Source organism: Chiloscyllium plagiosum, chromosome 5 (genome assembly GCF_004010195.1).
Source record: "Chiloscyllium plagiosum isolate BGI_BamShark_2017 chromosome 5, ASM401019v2, whole genome shotgun sequence".
Lineage (NCBI taxonomy): Eukaryota > Metazoa > Chordata > Chondrichthyes > Orectolobiformes > Hemiscylliidae > Chiloscyllium > Chiloscyllium plagiosum.
The window spans coordinates 108,588,870-108,612,344 of NC_057714.1; the positions used below are offsets into that span (position 1 = coordinate 108,588,870).

At 40.6% G+C, this 23,475-nt stretch overlaps 1 protein-coding gene across 2 annotated transcripts in view; it reads left to right on the plus strand.

Annotated features, from left to right (window-relative positions):
• Positions 1-4,145: 4,145 nt before the first annotated feature.
• rheb (Ras homolog, mTORC1 binding) overlaps positions 4,146-23,475 on the plus strand; it is a 126,483-nt gene continuing 107,153 nt past the window's right edge. Inside the window, exon 1 of one of the 2 annotated variants that reach the window (XM_043690758.1) lies at positions 4,146-4,170. In XM_043690758.1, the coding sequence (XP_043546693.1) occupies positions 4,161-4,170 (10 nt within the window). In that variant the 5' untranslated portion in view covers positions 4,146-4,160. The other variant, XM_043690757.1, reaches the window with a different exon arrangement.

The window sequence follows — 23,475 nt, forward strand, 5'->3', positions numbered from 1 at the left end:
TGCTGATCTTTGAGGGGCCCTATTCTCTCCCTAGTTACCCTTTTGTCCTTAATGTATTTGTAAAAACTCTTTGGATTCTCCTTAATTCAATTTGCCAAAGCTATCTCATGTCCCCTTCTTGCCCTCCTGATTTCCCTCTTAAGTATACTCCTACTTCCTTTATACTGTTCTAAGGATTCACTTGATCTATCCGGTCTATACCTTACATATGCTTCCTTCTTTTTCTTAACCAAACCCTCAATTTCTTTAGTCATCAAGCATTCCCTATACCTACCAGCCTTTCCTTTCACGCAAACAGGAATATACTTTTTCTGGATTCTCGTAATCTCAATTCTGAAGGCTTTCCATTTTCCTGCTGTCCCTTTACCTGCAAAGGTATGGTGAGAAGAGGTGTAATCCAGGTAGCTGTGGGAGTTGGTGGGTTTGTAAAACATGTCAGTGTTAAGTTGGTCGTCATTGATGGAGATGGAGAGGTCCAGGAAGGGGAGGGAGGTGTCAGAGATGGTCCAGATGAATTTATGGTCAGGGTGGAATGTGTTAGTGAAGTTGATGAACTGCTCAACCTCCTCGCGGGAGCATGAGGTGGTGCCAATGCAGTCATCAATGTAGCGGAGGAAGAGGTGGGGAGTGGTGCCGATGTAGCTACGGAAGTCAGACTGTTCTACGTAGCCAACAAAGAGACAGGCATAGCTGGGGCCCATGTAGGTGCCCATGGCTACCCTCTCGTCTGGAGGAAGTGGGAGGATTCGAAGGAGAAGTTGTTAAGAATGAGGACCAGTTCAGCCAAACGAATGAATGTGTCAGTTGAGGGGTACTGGTGGAGATGTCAGGAGAGGAAGAAATGGAGGGCTTGGTGACACCGGCCGACCCACTGTCTCAGCCTGCTCCTGCCCACCGAACTCATCTCCACCTACCCTACAACTGTCCTAACCCCCCTAGTCCAGGAACTCCCCACATACGTTCGAGACACCACCCATTCCCTCCACCTCCTCCAAGACTTCCGTTTCCCCGGCCTCCAATGCCTCATCTTCACCAAGGACATCCAATCACTTGACACCTCCATCCGCTATGACCAGGGCCTCCTAGCCCTCCTTTTCTTCCTCATCCACCTATTGTACTCTTGGCTTCCTTCTCCCCAGCCCCACCCACTCCCAGTTATCTCTCCACCCTGGCGGCTCCCTGCCTCATTCCTGATGAAGGGCGCTTGCCTGAAATGTTGATTTTCCTGCTCCTCGATACTGCTTGACCTGCTGTGCTTTTCCAGCAGCACTCTAATCTGAACTCCAGAGTTTAAGGCCATTGAAGACACGGCTGTTAATGGTGGAGGAATTAAAACCGGGAATGCTCGAGAGGCCAGAATAGGAGCTGAACAGGTATCTTGTTGGGCTATGTTTCTAGTGGAGATTACTAAGGATGAAGGATGATTCGAAAATAATGATGAAAACTGGGAGCCAATGTTGGTCACTAAGTGTGGGCTAGGATGTAAATGATCTGGTTTTGGATAATCTCAAATTTATGAAAAGCGGAACACAGCCAGGAATTGGGATGGTTTAATGCTGAGGTAACAAAGGATTTTTATGAAAGGTCGTGCAGGGGTGAATTGAAGCAGGGCACACAGTCAGGCAATGTTTTGGAGGTAGAAGTAGGTGATGGAGGGAATATGTGGCTGGAAGCTCATCTCAGGCCCAAGTTTACAGAAGTCTAGTTCAGCCTCAAGCAGTTGATAGGTTTGGATGAAATCAAAATCTAGGGAATGGAAGTTTGTGCCAAAGACCCAAAACTATAGACTCATAGAGTCATACAGCATGGAAACAGACCCTTCGGGCCAACTCAGCAATGCCAACTACGTTTCCCAAACTAAACTAGACCGAGTTAAAAATCACTTGATTTTAACTTTGTCCACCCCAGTCCAACACTGGCTTCTCCAAGTTATGGCGACCACAAACTAGATCCACTTAGAGTCATAGAGTCACTGAGATGCACAGCATGGAAACAGACCCTTCTGTCAAACTCGTCCATGTCGACCAGATATCCCAACCTATTCTAGTCCCATTTGCCAGCACCTGGCCCATATCCCTCTAAACCCTTCCTATTCATACACCCATCCAAATGCTATAATTGTACCTTGCCTGCTTTTGGCCCATATCTCTCTAAACCTTTCCTATTCATATATTTGTCCAAATGTCTTTTAAATATTGTAACTGCACCTGCTTTTACAACTTCCTCTGGCAGTTCACTCCACATATGAACCACCTTGTGAAAAAGATGCCCTCTTGATATTTTCAACATTTAATTTAATGAAATTTCTACTTATCCAGTATGTCATACAACCTGTGGAAACTTCAAAATGTGATCACACACAGGACAGCAGCATTGGAGAAGGAATTGTCCAGTAGATCTGTGGAGCTCTGGGATGGGTGGATGGGTGAGAGGTTGAATGAAATAGGTCAATTTCCTCAAGAGTTTAGAAGAATGACAGGTGAGCTTGTCATGACATATTGGGAGTACTTAACAGAGCTGAAGGATTTGGGAGTCTTCATCCATGATTCCAGACTCGCAAGGTCATTGGGAACATCTTTCCTGCACTTACTGTGTCTAGTCCTCTTAGAACATTATAGGTTTCTATGAGATCATCCCTTATGGTTCTGAACTCCGGTGATAGATTGGGTTGGGATATCAGGTCAGCATGGACTGGTTGGACCAAAGGGTCTGTTTCCATGCTGTACATCTCTATGACTCTATAACTCTAACATAGACCTAACTGAACCAGTTTCTCTTCATACACCAGTCTTACCATCCCAGGAATCAGTCTGATAAACTATCATTGTACTCCATCCACAGCCAGAGCATCCTTCCTCAAATAAGGAGATCAAAACTCTACATAGCACTCCAGATGTGGTCTCACCAAGGCCCCATACAACTGCAGTGACATCCCTGATCCTGCACTCGGATTTTCTCACTATGAAGGCCAATGTTCCATTTGCCTTCATCACTTGCCACCCCTACATCCTTCATTCCTAATGAAGGGCTTTTGCCCGAAACGTTGATTTTCCGCTCCTCGGATGCTGCCTGACCTGCTGTGCTTTCCCAGCACCACTCTAATCTAGACACTGCTTATTTTCAGCGACTATTTTACAAGGACAAGTCCCCGTTTGGAATTGGTGATCCAAGATTTATATGAATGCTCTGTTCAAGATTGTTGAGTATATTCAAGATTGACAGTGATGGGTTTTTGAATTCTAGGGGAAATGGGAGTGGAATGTGGAGGAGAAAGCAGAATCAGATCTTATTGATTGACAGAGCAGGCTTGTGGCCATCTAGTACACTCCAACTCCTATTTCTTAGGGAAATGGTTTCCAAACATTTCCTATTTTATTAAAGAAAAGTCAGTTTATCTGTAAGCTGACTCTCAGCATTTTCCATTTTTCCCCAAATTCAGATTTCCAGTAATTTTGTTTTAGTGGTTGCTGTCCCTTTAAAGAAGGCAGCACAGTGTTTCAGTGGTCATCACTGCAGCCTCACAGCACTAGGGACCTAGGTTTGGTTCCAGCCTGAGGCGACTGTCTGTATGGAGTTTGCACATTCTCCCCGTGTCTGCATGCGTTACTACCGGGTGCTGCAGTTTCCTTCCATAGTCCAAAGATGTACAGATGAGGTGGATTGGCTATGCTAAATTGCCTATATTGTTGGACAATATAGGCAATCATGGGAAAATGCAGGACCATGGGGATTGGATGGACCACAGCTCTTGGGAAACTAGGTGAAGCTTTATGGGCCGAATGGCCTTATATCCACACAGTAGGGATTTTTGATGAAAGACTCCGACCTGAAATGTCAACTCCCCTTCTCCTCTAATGCTGCTTGGCCTGCTGTGCTATTTTTGCAGCTCCACTCTTTGTCGACTCATTCCATAGCTTTATTAAGGAGGGAATCAAATGCACCACAATTCCCAGCGATCAGTGCGACCTGCGCGCCCGGGACGAAGGCGTGGCGGGGTTAAACAGATCAACCCCGGGCGTTGCTAAGGAACCAGCTGCTCCGCCCACCCACAGCCGGCAGTCGCAGGCATGGGTGGGGGGGTTTGGGTGACATAATTGATTGACATACAATACAGCCAATGGTCACGAGGAACATGACGAGGAGCCGGCGGGATCAGACCAATGAGCGGCGGTGAGTGGGGCGGGCCCTCTGGGATGGAAGGTTCCGGTTGAATCTGGTGAACGGGAAAGGGGGCCGGAGCTGCGCCGGTACGCGTGAGCCCAAAAGATAGCGAATACCTGACAGATCATACCTCCTCAGTCGGATAGAAATCACTTTTAATTGTTTTACCTGTTGTTTATTAAAAAAAAAATCCATGTAGTGTAATTTATTGTGGTATTAAGTTCCTTCCCCTCCCCCCACGTTTTTTTTTGTCCTGGGGGGGTTGTCGGCCTGTAATTTGATTTTTTTCTTAAACAGGAAACAACAGCAAAAACATTATTTTTTCAAAAAAAAACTTTTTTTTGGCTTGAACCTCGTTGTTAACATGCCACAACCGAAGTCCCGTAAGGTTGCGATATTAGGATACAGATCAGTGGGTGAGTAAAAAGCGCCTGGCACAGCCCAGCCTGTGCACTGAGTGAGCAGCAGCTTCTGTCTTTTAACCCAGAGACGGCAATGTTCATCATTTGCAAACATTCGTGCTTGTTTTGTAAGCTCTTACAACCAGTTTTTATATAGCTGTGCATTGACATAGGGTTAGCAGAAATTTTAATGGCATTATTACTTGTTATAGAAAATACTCCAGCTAGACTTTTTTTTCTAAAGAATAAAACAATGTTTCCACAAGCGACCTTGTGTAACAAGCAATAATGTCTAAACATGAGCTTGTGGGAACACCGTTTTATTCTGTGTTTTATACAAAGTGTATTTTACATATCCGTGTATTTCCATGAACTCGTTATTTAGAGACGTTATTCCTTTTCTTTACAAGATCTTGTAACCTTTATAAATTTGTGTAGGCTGAGCAGGAAGCTGAAAGACATTGCTTGTTTTCGAAAATCTTGCAACTCGTTCTCGTTTGTCGGTATTTCCTTAACCTAATCATTATTGCTTGATCCAAAAGATCCCGTAACTATTTAGATTGTATTTTTACATTAACGTAAAACTCTAGATTAAATCTCTGGAATAACTAACCTCGTGTAATGGCTGACTTGCCTTCCTTCCTCAGCCTTACTTTGTTTTACTACCGAATGGTGGTGTGTTACTAATTTTAGGAACTAATGTATCTAGTTAGCTGCCAACAACTTTTAAAGTTTTTTATTAAGAGACTTTATTGGATTAATTAACCTCATGCAATGATTGCCTATTCTTCCCCAGGATGGAGCTTTGTTTTGTGTCATGAGTCGGTGTGATGCATGTTAAATGTGTTTTTTCTGGTTTGTTCCAGCGGCTTTAATTCACAAAGGAATTCTCTGGGAAACCTAACCCCGCGTAATGACTGTCCTTAACTTCCCCTCCCCCAGGGCCAGCTTTGTTTTAGCTTTTCAGCGACAGCTGGTAGAGATACAAGCATTATTACAGTGATGTATTTCTTGGAATTTGTTTGTAGAGTGTCTTTTAAAAGAGTATTACAGACTGCAGTCGGTAACACTTATTCTAAAAGTAGTTTTTTAAATGTTAACATTACACACTATTTTGAAATGTAAACTTCGACTTAAAATAGTTGGATGCTCCATAAACAATAACGTTATAGTTTAGTGAAACTTGGATTCACCATTTTAAAATAGATGTTCCTTATAATAAGTGGGCCTTTTATCTGCATTCAATGTTGCAAGTTTTACCTTTTGATTTTAATAATTTATGTATAATGTTGCATCAGTTTAGTGATGAAGTTTGATGAGCAGTGAACAATGAAGGTTGGTTTACAACAGCAAGTTATTTACCTGAAGGAAAAATACGCTTGTGTAGTATCTGTGCAGGATTTCAACTTAATGTTAGTAGGTTGAGATTTATTACCAAGCTATTAAATATTTCAAAACATAAATATTGCACAAAGGTACCTTCAGCAGAAATAACTGCCTTGATACCTTCACCCTAAACAGCCAGAAGGATTTTGCAATTATGAGATAATTATGCTCTCAGTTTTATAATGTTTCAGTCTGTCCAGAATCTGGCTGCTATCTAGATATTTATGATTGCAGTAAATAGATTATTGCCTAATGCAGCAATTGCCTTATATATGTTGAGATTCATTTTGGAGCATCCTGTGTTTGATGTGCTTTCTGGATGTGGAAGTAAACAATTGGACTTCTTTCAGGACTAGACTACTTTTGGTGTATTTTAGGAATTACGGTTTTTGGAATCATGTGCCTCTTTGAACAAGGAACATGGTATAAATATATTGCCATTAGATTTCTGTGGCTTTGAGTTGCAAGCATTTTTCTGTTGCTGAAAAAATCCTAGAGTGGAACAGGTTCATTTATTAAGGACCTGGTCATTTTTGTGAGTAGTAGTGCAGGTTGCCTTGATGCAGGATTGAAACTTCAATATTTCTTGGCTTGCCAGCTGAGAACTGACTCACCAATTGTAATACAGTAAATAAATTTAAGCAGTGCTTTTACTAGTATTTAATAGAGAAACCAGTGCAAAACAATTTGAGCTAGCAGAGTATTTAGTAAAGGCATTGGTAAATGTGTATTTGCAAAGTCAAGGCCATTGACATGACATTGATAACATGGCCTGTTTCACTTAGGATTGGAATGACACTGCAAACTGAGTTGTATTATGCCCTTGAAATGTACTCCAGAATGTTACTGTTTGTCTTCATACACACAGGCTTGCTTTTTAAAATTTTGGTCTGTATTTTTGTGTAAGAGTGATGGGCAGAGAGGACAAGCTCTGACAGTTGAACAATTGGAATCAAGGCAGTGCTGATCTTGTCATTTGGATTACATTGATATTGAAATTTTAATGTGGCAAGTGGCAATATCTATGTTCAATCCAATAAATAATCAAGCTTCTGTGGTTCATCTGTGGTGTGGCTAATAGCAGATTTACAGCAAACTGGTGTCTTTCCCATTAGTTGCACAATCTTATATTGGCTACAGTTAGCTCTGTTTTCAGAATGTCATTGATCATTTAAGACACAACATTAGACAGGGGACGAAACATCTGCAACACAAATTCCCAGCTCGGCGAACAGAACCACAACAACGAGCACCCGAGCTACAAATCTTCTCACAAACTTTGAACACAACATTCAGTTGTGTTCTTAGCTTGGACTATCTGGAATGCTTAGTTTTTGCTGTTGTTTTGATGCATACTTGATTGCCCTTGCAATAAAGACTAATATTCCATAGGATTTTCCTATTTATTTAATATACCTGTATGTTAACTTTGTGATTTATCTATACGAGCATCCATAAACCTCAGTACTGCTGCATACGGAAGTGTCCGCATTTAAATATTAGATTAGATTACATTACAGTGTGGAAACAGGACCTTCGGCCCAACAAGTCCACACCAACCCGCCGAAGCGCAACCCACCCGTACCCCTACATTTCTATTCCTCCTGTCAAAGAGGACAGCCTCAATTTATCTGGGTGCCAGTGCATACTCTGCATCTTCTGCACAACTTGCTGTCGCACTTAGCAAATTTGGTTGCAGTACATTGTCACCTGGTACTACAGAATGCTTGTGTTACTGAGAAAGAGACTTGCTGTTAAAATTTCATATTTGCATTTATCAGGACAGACTCCAGAATATCAAATTTTAAAGGTACAGTAATTTATACTTATGAGAAAAGGGTGATTTGGAGATGCTGGTGTTGGACTGTGGTGTACAAAGTTAAAAATCACACAATGCCAAGTTATAGTCCAACAGGTTTATTTGGAAGCACTAGCTTTCGGACCGCTGCTCCTTCAGGTGGTTGTGGCATATAAGATCATAAGACACAGAATTTATAGCGCGAGTTTACAGTATGATGTCACTGAATTCATATATTGAAAAAGACCTGGATTGTTTAAGTCTCCTCTTTTAGAATAAACATGTTGGTTTCAGTTCTTTCATATGTAAATCGCAGAACTTTTTTTAAAGTTACATTCTCAAGTGAACTTTAACAATTGGTGTCATGTTGGCCCAGATAATACATTGAAGCTGCGACATGCCCTGTGTGAGACTGTGCCACAATGTTCAGACTGATTCTAATCTTTAAAAAAAGGATTTACAGAATCTTACATGGATTCATGCAGTTTTTGAGCAAAATAAAATCTAATTCTGCAAGTACAAATTCACCCCACAAACTTGTGTGAGAGTGTGGGTTTGTGTGTGGTCGGGTATGAGTGTCTGTGAGAGTGTACGTGTGTGAGGATAAAGGTATAGGAGTCTGTGAGTGTGTGCGTGAGAGTGTGGGAGTGTATGTGTGAGCGTACAAGAGAGGATCTGCGTGAGTGTATGGGTCTGTAGGAGTGAGTGTCTGTAGAAGTGTGTATCTGTAGTGCAGTGGGGTCACCTGTAGTGTAACATGAACCCAAGGTCCCAGTTGAGGCCAACCCCATGGGTACCGATCTTGGCTATCAGCTTCTGCTTGATCACTTTGCGTTGTTGCCTGTTCCGAAGTGCACCTTGGCGGACATTCACCCGAAGGCCAGAGGTTGAAAGTCCCGGACCACTGTAGTATTCTCCGATTGGGAGGGAACACTCCTGATTGTTGTGCGGTGTCCATTCATCCGTTGCTGTAGCCTCTGCTCGGTCTCACCAATGTACCATGCTTCAGGGCATCCTTGCCTACAGCATATGAGACACAGCGGGATGTGTCCCCATGTGTAATGGTGGTATCAGTGTCGACACTTTGACATGTCTTGCTGCGTCTACTGTGGCGGTGTTGTCCTGAAAGCTGGGCACTTTGCTACGAACAATGATCTGTTTGAGGTTTGGTGGTTGTTTAATGATAAGTGGAGGCATGAGGAAGGTCTTCGCGAGGTGCTCATCCTCATTGATAACGTGTTGCAGGCTGCGAAGAACATGGCATAGTTTTTCGGTTACTGGGCAACGAAGGGTAGCCTATCGGTTGTGGTTCGTGTCTATCTCCTGAGGAGGTCATTACAGTTTCTTGCTGTGGCACATCAGAACTGGTGGCTGATGAGTTGAGCATCATACATACTCTGCTCTTATGAGGGCATCCTTGAGTACTTCCAGGTCCCGTCACGTTCTTCCTCATCTGAACAGACCCTGTGTACGCGTACGGCTGGTCCACAGGGGATGGTTGTTTTAATGTTTCACATCATGTAGCATCGTGAGGTTATCTGTGGGTTTGCGTTAGAGTGAGGTACCCATTATTGATAGAGATGCCTGTGTCCAAGAATGAGATAGATAATAAAAAGTAGTCCATGGTGGGATGAAACCCATTGATATCACTGTGTAATTATTTCAGTGACTCCTCGCTATGGGTCCAGAGAAAGAAAATGTCGTCAGTGTACCTGATGTCTGTACATCAGGTACACTGACGACATTTTCTTCCTCTGTTGGTTCGAGGTCCTTTGTAGAGAAGAAGTTTTGTTCAAACCTGTGCTTGAAAATGTTCGCATATTGGGGTGCAAATTTGATCCCCATGGCTGTTGTGTGTGTCTGGATGAAGAACTGGTTGTCAAAGGTGAAAATGTCGTGGTCGAGGATAAAGCGGATGAGTTGTAGGATGGTGCTCGGAGATTGACAGTTGTTGGTGTTGAGTACTGAGACTGTTGCCGCAATACCATCACGGAGGATGCTGAAACGTCCACTGTGACAAGGAATGTTCCTGGTTCAACTGGTCCATGGGTGCTGCGTTTCTGAAAGAAATCAGTAGTGTCGGTGCTAATTCGTGATTAGTGGACTCTGGTTGAGGTGTGCTGATGGGGAATACATAAGAATACAGTTGGCTCTCAAGCTTAATAGCAGACAAATTGACTGTGGTTGAAGGATTGCCATGAGAAAAGCACCATGGTACTGTTGTTTAAATGCTTTTGGATATGATTCTGTGATTGGACATCGTTTCATCATTTAGAGAAGATGATGGCCTTATGGTATTATTACTAGACCATTAATCCAGAGACCTAGGTAATGTTCTGGGGATGCAGATTCAAATCTTACCATGGCAGATAGTGGAATTTGAATTCAATAAAAATCTGGAATTAAGAGTCTAATTACACCATGAAACAATTGTCAATTGCTGGGAAAAACCCATTTGGTTCACTAATATCTTTTTTCGGGGAGAAAGCTGCCAACCTTACCTGGCCTGGCCTATATGAGATTCCATTTCCACAGCAATGTGGTTGACTCTTAACTGCTCTCTGTGGAAGTAGCGATGGGAAATAAATGCTGATTTGGCCAACGATGCCATTATCCCCCGAATGAAACAAAAAAATTTCTGAACAATCCCAAGCGTCCTGAGAATTACAGTAACAACCAATTTAAGACAATATAATAAAACAAAAGCATGGATGCTAGAGATCTAAAATTAAAACAGAAATGCCTGGTGAAACTCAACAGGCTTGACAGCATATGTGGGAAGAAAGCACAGTTAATATTTTGCATCCAGTGTCTCTTCAGAGTGTCTGCTGAGTTTTGCCAACAAATTCTATTTTTGAACCAATTTAAGACCTACAGTTGGGTTTTCAATGTGACTCAGTTAGTTGTGTGAAGGGCACAATAACCTGCAAACAGGTTGTGTGCAGGATTAGTACTTTTTTCAATTCAACAAAGTCATGGTAGGTATGACACATGGTAGCACCTTGACCAATCAGATCAACTTGTCTCCAGATGAAAGAAAATCTTGGGGCAATAACAACCTTTTGCATTTTCTGTAGTAATACCTCAACCAATAAATAACCTCTTGTCCAGAAGTGGGAAATAAGGCAGGGCAGGTGACTGAGGTGTCAGTGGGGGAGTACTTTGGGGCCAGCGACCATAATTCCATTAGTTTTACAATAGTGATGTAAAAGGATAGACCAGATCTAAAAGTTGAAGTTTATATTGGAGAAAGGCTAATTTTGACGGTATTAAGCAAGAACTTTCAAAAGCTGATTGGGGGCAGATGTTCGCAGGTAAAGGGACGGTTGGAAAATGGGAAGCCTACAGGAATGAGATAACTAGAATCCAGAGAAAGTATATTCCTTTTAGGGTGAAAGGAAAGGCAGGTAGGTATTGGAAATGCTGGATGACTAAAGAAATTGAGGGTTTGGTTGAGAAAACGAAGGAAGCATATCTAAGGTATAGACAGGATAGATCGAGTGAATCCGTAGAACATTATAAATGAAGTAGAAGTATACTTAAGAGGGAAATCAGGAGGGCAAAAAGGGGACATGAGATAGCTTTGGCAAATAGAATTAAGGAGAATCCAAAGGGTTTTTACAAATACATCAAGGACAAAAGGGTAGCCAGGGAGAGAATAGGGCCACTCAAAGATCAGCAAGGCAGCCTTTATGTGGAGCCGCAGAAAATGGGGTAGATACTAAACTAGTATTTTGCATCAGCATTTAGTGGAAAAGGGTATGGAAGATATAGAACGTAGGGGAATAGATGGTGACATCTTGCAAAATGTCCATATTACAGAGGAGGAAGTACTGGGTGTCTTGAAACGCATAAAAGTGGATAAATCCCCAGGACCTGATCAGGTGTACTCTAGAACTCTGGGAAGCTAGAGAAGTGATTGCTGGGCCTCTTGCTGAGATATTTGTATCATTGATAGTCACAGGTGAGGTGCCGGAAGACTGGAGGTTGGCAAACGTGGTACCACTGTTTAAGAAGGGCGGTAAGGACAAGCCAGAGAACTATAGACCAGCGAGCCTGACGTCGGTGGTGGGGAAGTTGTTGGAGGGAATCCTGAGGGGCGGGATGTACATGTATTTGGAAAGGCAAGGACTGATTAGGGGCAATCAACATGGCTTTGTGCGTGGGAAATCATGTCTCACAAACTCGATTGAGTTTTTTGAAGAAGTAACGAAGAGGATTGCTGAAGGCAGAGTGGTAGATGTGATCTATATGGACTTCAGTAAGGCGTTCGACAAGATTCCCCATGGGAGACTGGTTAGCAAGGTTAGATCTCATGGAATGTAGAGAGAATTAGCCATTTTGATACAGAGCTGGCTCAAAGGTAGAAGACAGGGTGGTGGTGGAGGGTTGTTTTTCAGACTGGAGGCCTGTGACCAGTGGAGTGCCACAAGGATCGGTGCTGGGTCCTCTACTTTTTGTCATTTACGTAAATGATTTGGATGTGAGCATAAGAGGTATGGTTAATAAGTTTGCAGATGACACCAAAATTGGAGGTGTAGTGGACAGTGAAGAGGGTTACCTCAGATTACAACAGCATCTTGACTTGATGGGCCAATGGGCTGAGAAGTGGCAGATGGAGTTTTTAATTCCGATAAATGCGAGGTGCTGCATTTTGGGAATGCAAATCTTAGCAGGACTTATACACTTAATGGTAAGGTCCTAGGGAGTGTTGCTGAACAAAGAGACCTTGGAGTGCAAGTTCATAGCTCCTTGAAAGTGGAATCGCAGGTAGATAGTGAAGAAGGCGTCTGGTATGCTTTTATTGATCTGAGTATTAAGTACAGGAGTTGGGAGGTCATGTTGCAGCTGTACAGGACATTGGTTAGGCCACTGTTGGAATATTGCGTGCATTTCTGGTCTCCTTCCTATGAGAAGGATGTTGTGAAACTTGAAAAGGTTCAGAAAAGATTTACAACGATTTTGCCAAGGTTGGAGGATTTGAGCTATAGGGAGAGGCTGAGCAGGCTGGGGTTGTTTTTCCTGGAGCGTCGGAGGCTGAGGGGTGTCCTTTTAGAGGTTTGCAAAATTGAGGGGCATGGATAGGGTAAATAGACAAAGTCTTTTCCCTGGGGTGGGGGAGTCAGAACTACAGGGCATAGGTTTAGGGTGAGAGGGGAAAGATATAAAAGAGCCCTAAGGGGCAACCTTTTCACAGAGGGTGGTGCATGTATGGAATGAGCTGCCAAAGGAAGTGGTGGAGGCTGTTACAATTGCAACATTTAAGAGACATTTGCATGGGTATATGAATAGGAAGAGTTTGGAGGGATATGGGCCGGGTTCTGGCAGGTGGAGGTAGATTGCTTTGGAATATCAGGTCGGCATGGACAGGTTGGATCAAAGGGTCTGTTTCCATGTTGTACATCTCTATGACTCTAAGTATAAATTCTTATTCCCTTTGAAGTTTGGCATTCCTGTACCTGTACTAATGAATGCAAGATAATAAAAAAGTTAATCTGTTTGCCTCTTTTCAAGAATATAATCCACTTGGTTCCTTTATTCAGATCAAAACATAGCTTCTAAGTAATTGAGGTCCCAGCAGTGATCCCTGTGGTACTTAAATAGTTGGCAAGCCTGGAATGACATCTTCCATCAGAAATTTTTTCCCAGTTTAATCTTATCCTTCATAAAATCATAGAATCCATTCAGTGTGGAAGCAAGCCATTCAGCCCATCGAGCCTATACCAATCCACTGAAGTGTATCCCATCCAGACACCCCCCCCCCCCCCCCCCCCCCCATTTATCCCTGTAATCCCACGTATCGCATGGCTCACCCACCTATCATGCACATCCCTAGACACTATGGGCAATTTAGCATGGCTGATCCACCTCACCTGCTTATCTTCTGACTGTGGGAGGAAACCAGAGCACCTGGAGAAACCCACACAGATAAGGGGAAAATGTGCAAATTTCACAGTCACCCGAGGCTGGAATTGAATATAGGAGATATGGTTAGTAAGTTTGCAGATTACACCAAACTTGGAGGTGTAGTGGACAGCAAAGAAGAAATCGTGATCAGCCGGGCCACCGGGCTGAGGAATGGCAGATGGAGTTTAATTTAGATAAATGTGAGGTGCTGCATTTTGGAAAGGCAAATCGGAGCAAGACTTGTCCACTTAATGGTAAGGACCTGGGATGTGTTGCTGAACAAAGAGAACTTAGAGTGCAGGTTCATAGTTCCTTGAAAGTGGATAAGATAGCAAAGCAGGCTTTTGGTATGCTTGTCTTTATTGGTCAGAGCATTGAGTATAGGAATTGGGAGGTCATGTTGTGGCTGTACATATTAGGCTACTTTTGGAGTGCAGCTTGCAATTCTGGTCTCCCTGCTATAGGAAGGATCTTATGAAACTTTGGTACAGAAAACATTTACAAGAATGCCAGGTTTGGAGGGTTTGAGCTATAGAGAAGAGGCTGAATAGACTGGGGCTATTTTCCTTGGAGCATCGGAAGCTGAGGAGTGACCTTAGAGGTTTATAAAATCATGAGGGCATGGATAGACTAAATAGACAAGGCCTTTTTCACAGGATATGGGAGTCTGAAATTAGAGGGCATAGGTTTAGGGGAAAGATTTAAAAGGAACCTAAGGACCAACTTTTTCACAGTGCATGGTGCCAGAAGAGGTGATGGCGGGTGATAGTATGCTGCATTTAAAAGTCATCAATAGGAAGGGTTTAGAGGGATATGCACCAAATGTTGGCAAACAGGACTTGATTTATATCGGACATGTGGTCGGCATGGATGAATTGGATCGAAGGGTCGGTTTCTGTGCTGTATATCTCTGTGACTCTAATATGGTTGCTAATTAATGGCTGCTCATTTGATTTTTGCAGGTGTTGGGAGCTAAATTCTTGAAGTACAACTCTGCAGCATACGTGGCTCCAATATAAAATCTAGTGTTTTACAAATGTAATTTAATTTGTGAAGGAGGTTAATTGATTAACCGTCAGGCTATGAAAACTGGTGTTAATCTTAAAAGGGCCACTTATTTGTGGCATTCTTTTGAGCAGCTTGAATTTAAAGATTCAAGCAGTGGAAAAAAGATGTGCTCTGTTGGAAACTGAAATATTCTTTTTTTTTTCCAAGCATTTATATTCACAAAATAGTACTGTTATGCTGTTCTCTGCAAAATTATTTGGTCCTCAAAGATTTTTTGCAAGATTACATAGGCCTGTCAACTGTGACATTTAAAGGTCTTTTGTGGGGTGGGTTGGCAGATACAGCGGCTGAACATTAGACTCTCAATTAAGCTGCGTTGAATCGCAGTATTGATTAACATTTGCAGTCTGACTTCTTCATTATAGCAAGGCTCGGCTGGTTAAAGTATGGAAGACAGAACTAGCTGATGAGGGACCTGTTCCTGCAGTAAATGCGTTCTGGCAGTTAGGTGACTGAATTCTTAATGGCCCCTCGAGTTTGTTTCCATCGTCTCAGCCAAGAGAATGTGAATGTGCAAAAGTAAAATACTGCAGGTATTAAATTAAATCCAAAAGATCTACAAGCACTTAGCAGATCAGGCAGCAATATTGGAGAGGCATTTTATCATTCTACACAATATATATGAAGTATTCATAAAATTTGGGTTTTCATTTGGCTTAAAGGACCTAAGGGCTCATTTCAGAGGTGACCACATTGTGAGGAGCGAGTAGAATATGTACTAAATTGACTGAGATACACAAAAAGTTATAATTATGCCATTGTAATTGACAAATCTATGTTTACATTGTACAAGTATAGTTAGAATATTTATTAATCAAAATATATAATCTACAATACAATACAATGTTTGTGCATGTAACTCACTTGCTTTTCCAGTCATTTCCTGCCTGTTAATTTATGGTGAAGCTTTTCCATGTGTGTCCTTCCAGCACAGCTACACCTGCCCTGAGTTTATCATCTGATTGTCCCACAAGTTGAACCCTATAATTTCTTTTCCTTACTCTGTTGGCAGTTTCGTTGCATCATGACTGACCATCAACTTGTACACAGTACTGTTTGGGATCTCATGGTAAAATTGCTAATCACCTTAAAGCTTTTTCCTAATCATGTGAAAGGAAGTTATTTTTGATGAATGAGACTAGGATTCTTTCAAGGGGTTCCTCGCAACCGACTGGGATATCCTTATTATACATATAATGAATAGCACATGGTAGTGGAGTGCTTTGAACGAGAGCTCTTAAATCTTATGAGAATGGAAAACAAATTAATTGAGACTTACAATGTAGGTTCTCTTTGCCTTACTTAGATCAATGCAATTGTGATTTTTTTTTCTTTCCTTGATCATCCATGCCAAAAATCCCATTTTGTTGTTTTTTCCATATGTTATATTCACACCATGTCAATTGCACCCTTTGCTCAATCTACTCTGACCTTTAACCTAAAATAATTGTTAGTACCTCAACTGTGACAGAGGAAGATGCTTACCAAGACAATAATGGTGTACAAAGGATCTTGTGTAAATGCAAGTGTTGTGCTTTTTTCAGCAGTTCCTCATGTCATAGAGGACAAAGGGATTGATGAAGAGGGGGAAGTAGAGTACAAGCCTAAGCTTGCGGGTAACATGCAAACAGATTGTGAAGAGAAAAAGATTCATTAAGGCAAATGCAAGTCCTTTACAGTCAGAAAAAGCTATAATGGGGAATGAAGTGATCGCAGACCAGTCAAATGCATAATTGATTGCTTTCACAAAGGAGGACACAAATAACATTCCACAAATGTTGAGGAGCATAGTTTAATGAGATGGAGGAACAGAAGGAAATCGGTTTAGTAGGGAAATGGTGGTGGGGAAATTGGTGGGTGTAAGAGGCAGTAAATACCTAGGGAGTGATAATTTGCATGTCAGAGTATTTAAAGAAGTGACCCTAGAAATAATGGATCCATTAATAATTGTCTTTCAAGATTCTATAAACTCTGGACCGTTCCTACAGATTGGAGATTAGCTAATGTAACCCCATCATTTTTTAAAAAAGTGGATAGAATTGTAGACCAGTTAACCTGACGTGAGTAGTGGGAAATATCCATCATAAAAATGAGTCCATTATAAAAATTTAACAGTAGAACACTGAGGCAAACAGTGACAAGATTTGAAAGAAGTTTGGATTTATGAAAGGGTAATCATGTTTGAGAAATCTGGACTTTTTAAAGGATGTAACTAGGTGTGTTAACTGGGAGAGCTATTGAATGTAGTTGAGTTGGACTTGAGTCATAGATGTACAAATCAGTTCGATTTGTACATGCTGACCAGATACCCTGAATTAATCTAGTCCCATTTGCCAGCATTTGTCCTATATTCTTCTTAAACTCTTCATATTCTTATACTCATCCAGATGCGTTTTAAATGTTGTAATTTGTACCAGCCTCCACCTTTGGCAGCTCATTTCATACATGCACTACCCTCTGCATTTTTAAAAAAAAAAAGCTGCCCCTTAGGTTCCTTTTAAATCTTTCTCCTCTAACCTTACAACAAGCCCATAGTGTTCAGGGATGTGTAGGTAAAGTGCATTAATCTGGATAAAATGTAGAGTAATAAGGGAATGTGTCTGGGTGGGTTACTGTTGGGAGGATTGGTATGGACTTGTTGGGCCAAAGGGCCTGTTTCCACAGGGTAGGGATTGTATGATTCTATGCACCTTGGGGTTGGGGGGAGGTTTCAAACCTAATCAGCCTCTCCCTATAAGCTCAAACTCTTCAACTGTGGCAGCATCCTTATAAATTTTTTCCGAACCCTTTCAAGTTTCACAAGATCCTTCATTGTAGTAGGGAGACCAGAATTGCATGCTGTATTCCAAACGTGGACTGACCAAAGTCCTGTACAGCCACAACATGACCTACTAACTCCTATTCTCAATGCACTGACCAATAAAGGCAAGCATACCAAACACCTGCTTCACTATCCTATCCATTTGCGAGACTTTCGGAAGGTTTTTGATAAGGTCTCACATGAGATGTTGGCATGTAAAATGAAAGCATACAGGGTTGAAGGTGATTGCCAGACCAGAAAGAACTGTACGAATAAGTGGCAGCCAGTGACTAGGGGGCTATTGCAGGGGTGAGTGCTTGGATTCCCCCTGGCTGTTATATTAATGAGTTAGATGAGGGCAGAAAATGTGCTATGTCCAAGTTTGCAGACCATATAAAGCTGGGTTGGAGGGTTAACTGTGATTTGAATGCAGAGACTTTTCAGTGTGACTTGGGCAAGTTGAGTGAATTGGCAGATTTGTTTTTATTCATTTGAGAATGTAGGCATTCTAATTGTCAGAGTCCATCCTAACTGCTAGAGTCAACCACATTGCTGAGAGTCTGGAGTTACATGTAGGCCAGAACGGATAATGATTTCCTTTGCTAAAGAGGATCAATGAACTGACAATTGATAGCAGTTTCATGGTCAACGTTAGTCTATTAATTCCAGGCATTTATCAAATTCAGATTTCACCATCTGTTGTGGGGGGATTCAAACCACGGTCCATAGAAAATTATGTGGATCTCTGGTTTAATGCCACTAGGCCCTCGTCTTCTCCTCTTCTCTCTCCTCTCCCCTCCCCTCCTCCTCTTTCCACCCCCCCCCCCCCCTGCCGCTAACAATGAGGTATAATATGGATAAATGTGGGGTCATTCACTTTGGTAGCATAAATAGAAAGGCAGATTATTATCTGGATGGAGATATATTTAGAAGGGAGGAGGTCCAGCGAGATGAGGGTGTCCTTGTACATCAATTGCTGAAAGTAAACATACATATGCAGTAGTTGGTGTAGAAGGCAAATAATATGTTGCCCTTCATAACAAGAGGAGTCGAGTATAGGTGCAGGGATGTCTAGCTGCAATTGTGCTATGCCTTGGTGAGACCACAGCTGAAGTACAATGTGCAGTTTTTTATCTTTAGGAAGGATGTTCTGGCTATGGATGAAGTGCAATGAAAGTTTATCAGACTAATTCCTGGAGTGGCAGGAGTGACATGAAGAGAGACCGAATCTGTTAGGATTATATTCATTGGGGTTTATAAGAATAAAGATTGAATGTTTCAAGGAGTTCGGTATAGGTCTTGGGCTAAAGGGACCAAAGGATATGGGGAGGATGTGGGAACAGCTTACTGAGTTGGATAATTCATAGGGTTTACCCTGCTCCTATTTTCTGTAGTTCTAACTCTCCCATTGTTTTCAGATTTTCCATTACAATGCTTCCAAACCTGTAAAGTCCCTGTCAATACTTTTATCTGTAGACTAATTTTCCTAGCACCTCAGCCAATACTCTTTTTTGAATTTTGAGACATTTTGTCAAAGCTTTTCGACTTGCACTCATCAAGACATTTTGCAGTAGTGCCAATTTAAGGGGAAAATCAACAATTACATTGCACAAGAAGAGAATACTGATTGTTATTTTTCATGGCAATGCCTCTACCAATGATTAAGATTTAACTGATAAGTTTGTTTAAATTTTAAACCAAGCAGGTTGACTTTGATCAAGGCATTGCTTTGGGAAAAGAACCAATGAATGACTCACCTATATTGGTGAGTTGAAACAGGTACAGTGGTTATACATGCTCATTCTGTTCATACTTTCTGTACTCAATTAGTCTACACTTGCAAAATTTGAAGCACTGTGTCCAACACTTGCTGGATAATTCTATGTGTGAGAAGAATTATGCTGACAAATAATTTAAAATTCATTTGGGCTTGCGATGTGATGCACTTGCTTGTATGAAAAGCTTTGACAAAACATGCCATTGTTTTAGCAATATTCATGTTCTGTATTGCCCAACAATTGTTTTTATATTTATTCGATTTTTTTTTATTGTTAATAATTTGGGGAGTTGGTTGGTTTGCAGAATTGGGGTTTTCTATAGAGTAGGCTACAGAATTGATTGACACCAAATTGAGGTTGGTCAGCATTTCAATAAGCAAGGGCCTGATCAACTTAGGTGTTTTCCACAATAAAAAAGAAGAAAAATTACAATAGAATAAGCAGATGATACTGTGACAAAGTTTTGCAAACATTTGCACAACAGAATGCACAATTTTAAAATAGTGCATTATGAATACTGTTGCATTTCACATAAATCAAGATGTGCTGTTTTATAACAGCAATTTGCAATATCAAACACATTCTGTTGCTATGGTGAAATCACTTCTCTTTACGATTGTAAATTGTATCAAGTAAGCAGAGGTTTAAGATGGCATGACTCTTCAGGCTCTTGATCCTACCTATTTCAAAATATGATTTTTAAAACAATTTGGGTTAGAGGTCCAAGCTCCTTTTTTGTAAAAAAAAAATTTGTTTGTATTTTTCTACCCTCTGAAATGACATACATTTAGGTTTGTAGTATGTCTCACCATATATGCTGTGCAGTATGCAAATGCATATTAGAAAATCTCTGGTATTTCAGATGTTAATTTAGAAGGGTGGGCACATTATAATGTGTAAAATACAACATGCTCCTAAAGTGTAGCTACCAAGTTTAATAAATAACTTAAGTGTTTGATGAATTCACTTTCAAAATATAATTATTCTGCTTTCATTTGGGAAAAGTTAATTAAGAGCAGCAAGCATTGGCTCATGTTTCTGAAGAGTTTCTCTGTAAACTATGGATGCAAAATCTTGGATGTGACTGGGAAGTACACAATTTTTCTTTACTAGATGATCTCCTATATCACTACATTTGGGAAGTCATTTCTATTTTACATAACAATGCTACTGAATTGCTGTAGTTGAATATTTGATATTATATTTTATGATGGAGTATTATGTAATGTAATAAAGATGTGAGGATTATCAAGAGATCTTCATTATGCTAGAATTCCAAAAACAAGGATAATGGCAGGCTAAGGGGTTTGAGGGACAGGTCAGCTGTAAATTAACATTGGACCAGAAGAGTGGTAAATTCTTTTACAGTTTTTGAAATTCCCTGATCAAGTAGTATGAAATACTGAATAGCTAAAGGCCTTTTTTACTTGCACCTTGTGGTTTTAGTCTGGTACAGGATCACTATACAAATATAATATGTTCAGAATTGTGGTTACATCCTTTGCCTTTAAACAGTTTTATCATGTAAAATATACTGTCCATCCACATAGGACCATTCTTCTTTGATATATTTCCTACGAATTTATGTTAAAAAAGAAAAAGATCAAAATATTATGCGTGAGTACTATACTTGAATAACCCAAAGTGAAGCATTGCCAAAATTTTGGGAGTAGATGAGCAGCACGCTTCTGCGATGTGGGATTGGCATGCACCTGAGGGCAGTCAAACACCATCACTTTTCAGCATTTCTTTGTGTGGCTGAATAAAGCATAGAATGCATCTCAGTATTTGATATTTGTAGATTTTTTTTTAACATTTGATTTTCTTTCTCCTTTATTTACCATGTTCCTCCAAACAACTTAAAGTTTTCCCTCTCCAAAAGATTAGAATTAGATTTTGTCAGGTGTACTCGAGTACAGGAATACCTTTTAAAATTGTACAAAGATGCCATTCTGAGGCACCATCTTAAAATACAAAACCAGTTTTTTTTTAAGAAGAGAAATAAAAGAACCAGCCAAAGGGAAAAGAAAAACATCCAGATGTTCAAGTCATTATCCAAAAGAAAGGGTAAAAGTCCATATTTTAGTCTTATTATCCTGGGCTTAGCCTGGAGTTTTACTTTTTATCAGACTGTGGTACAATGGTATTTGGTACATTACCTCATGCATGATGGTGAGCATTGGTAAGTTATTTGATAGGGAGAGGTATTTAAAAGAATTTTATGCAATACCCAAACCAGCTGTCGATACAAAAGCAATTCCAGTGGTTGCCATTAGACTGTGAACAGCAGTGAACATCAAAATTCTCCTTCCCTACTTTGAGTGCCGAACTGCATTATTGTGTTCGTTTGCCATTTTAGTCAAGATGTAGAGTGGAGATCAAAGCATTCTCACTAAGACAGTTAATGATTTAGCTTTTAAAATTCACACGAGTAAAATTTATCCTTTGCTGGTTATTTCTACACTTTTTTTCAAAAATTGCCCTAAATGTGCTTCTAGTCTATTATTCTAGTAGCTATCAAATTTCATACAAAAGAGATTTTAGTGAATAGTTGTAGGAATTGTATTTCAATTTTCTTTCTATGCAAGCTATTTATTTTACTTAATATAAAACCCATCAGTTAATTGGCAATTGCAGTACAATTACCCATCTTCTGTACTCAGCATCACATTGCTTTTGAGTGTTCTTTGCTGTTAGGGGGAATTATCTGTTCATTCAGATGGGGGAAGTAAGTGATGTAAATTATTGTATTGCTCCAATGTGATCAAATTAAATATAAGCAATGTAGATTCTGCAAAACAAGTGCTTTTGTGTTTCAAATTTAATTATTTGAGCGATGGTTTTATGTAGAGGTGCAACCATCCTGAATATTAAATTCTACGTGTCAGCATGGATGATTGTTAACTAATTTTTAAAAAATTGACCTCCGTATGATAGTACCGGAGTACAAATAATGAATGCTAGCACCATGTTTCAGTAGTTTGAACCCATTTTTGTGATTGCTTTATTATCATTAAATTGCGATTTGTCCTTCTCTGTTGAGAAGTCCTAAATTTTAAAAACTTGTATTGAATTCAATCACAGAATATTTCATTTTATGACACGCCCATGCATTATTCTTCATGTTTTTAAATCACTTAAAATTCATTATTGAAGCTCAGCCCAAATGGGTGAGGTGATGGCATACTGGTACACTCACTGGACTAGTAATTTTTTTTAATGTTCACTTGTGGGATGTGGGCACAGCTGGCTGGTCAGCATTTATTTCCCATCCCATTTGCTGTTAAGGTGTTGAACTGTCATCTTGAACCACTGCAGTCCATGTGTTGTAGTTATACCCATAATGCTTTCAGGGAGGGAATTCCAAGATTTTAACCCAGCTGCAGTTGTAATGTTCTTATTTTTCTAAACTGACATCTGAAACATCAGTTTTTTAATATCCACTTGTTGCAATGAATATAGTGTTTCAGTACCTAAAGCATCATGAATGGTGCTGAGCATATTGCAGTTGTGCATAAGGAATGACTCCAACCAGCAGAGTTTTCCCCTCTATTTCTATTGACTCTGGTTTTGTTGGGACTGTTTGATGTGACAGTCTATCACATGTAATTGTGATATCAAGGGCTGTCACTCTCACCTCACCTCTGGAATTTAGCTGTTTTGTCCATTTTTGAATAAGGCTGTAATGAGGTCAGGACCGATTGTCCTTGGTGGAACCCAAACTAGGCATGACTGAGCAGGTCTTTCTTGATAATACTGTTGATGACACCCTTTTTTTGATGATCGAGAGTAGACTGGGGCAATCATTGGCTAGATTGGATTTGTCCTGAGTTTTTGTGTATGTGACTTGTTGAGGCAATTTTCCACATTGAGGTAGATGTATATGTTGTAACTGTACTGATTCACCTTGGTTAGAATGCAAGTCTCCAGTGCTACTTATAGAATATTGTTGGAGACCATAGCCTTTCCAGTATCCAGTGCAATTAGCATTTTTTGATATTGCGTGGAGTGAGTAAGATTGGCAGAAGACTGGCACCTGTAATGCTGGAAATGTCAAGTGCAGGTCAAGTTGCATCATCCACTTGACACTTGAAGTTTGTTGCAAATCTTCAGTCTCATGTTTTCACTAGTGTGTTGAGCCCTCCCCCATCATTGAGGAAGGGTTTTGTTTTGGAG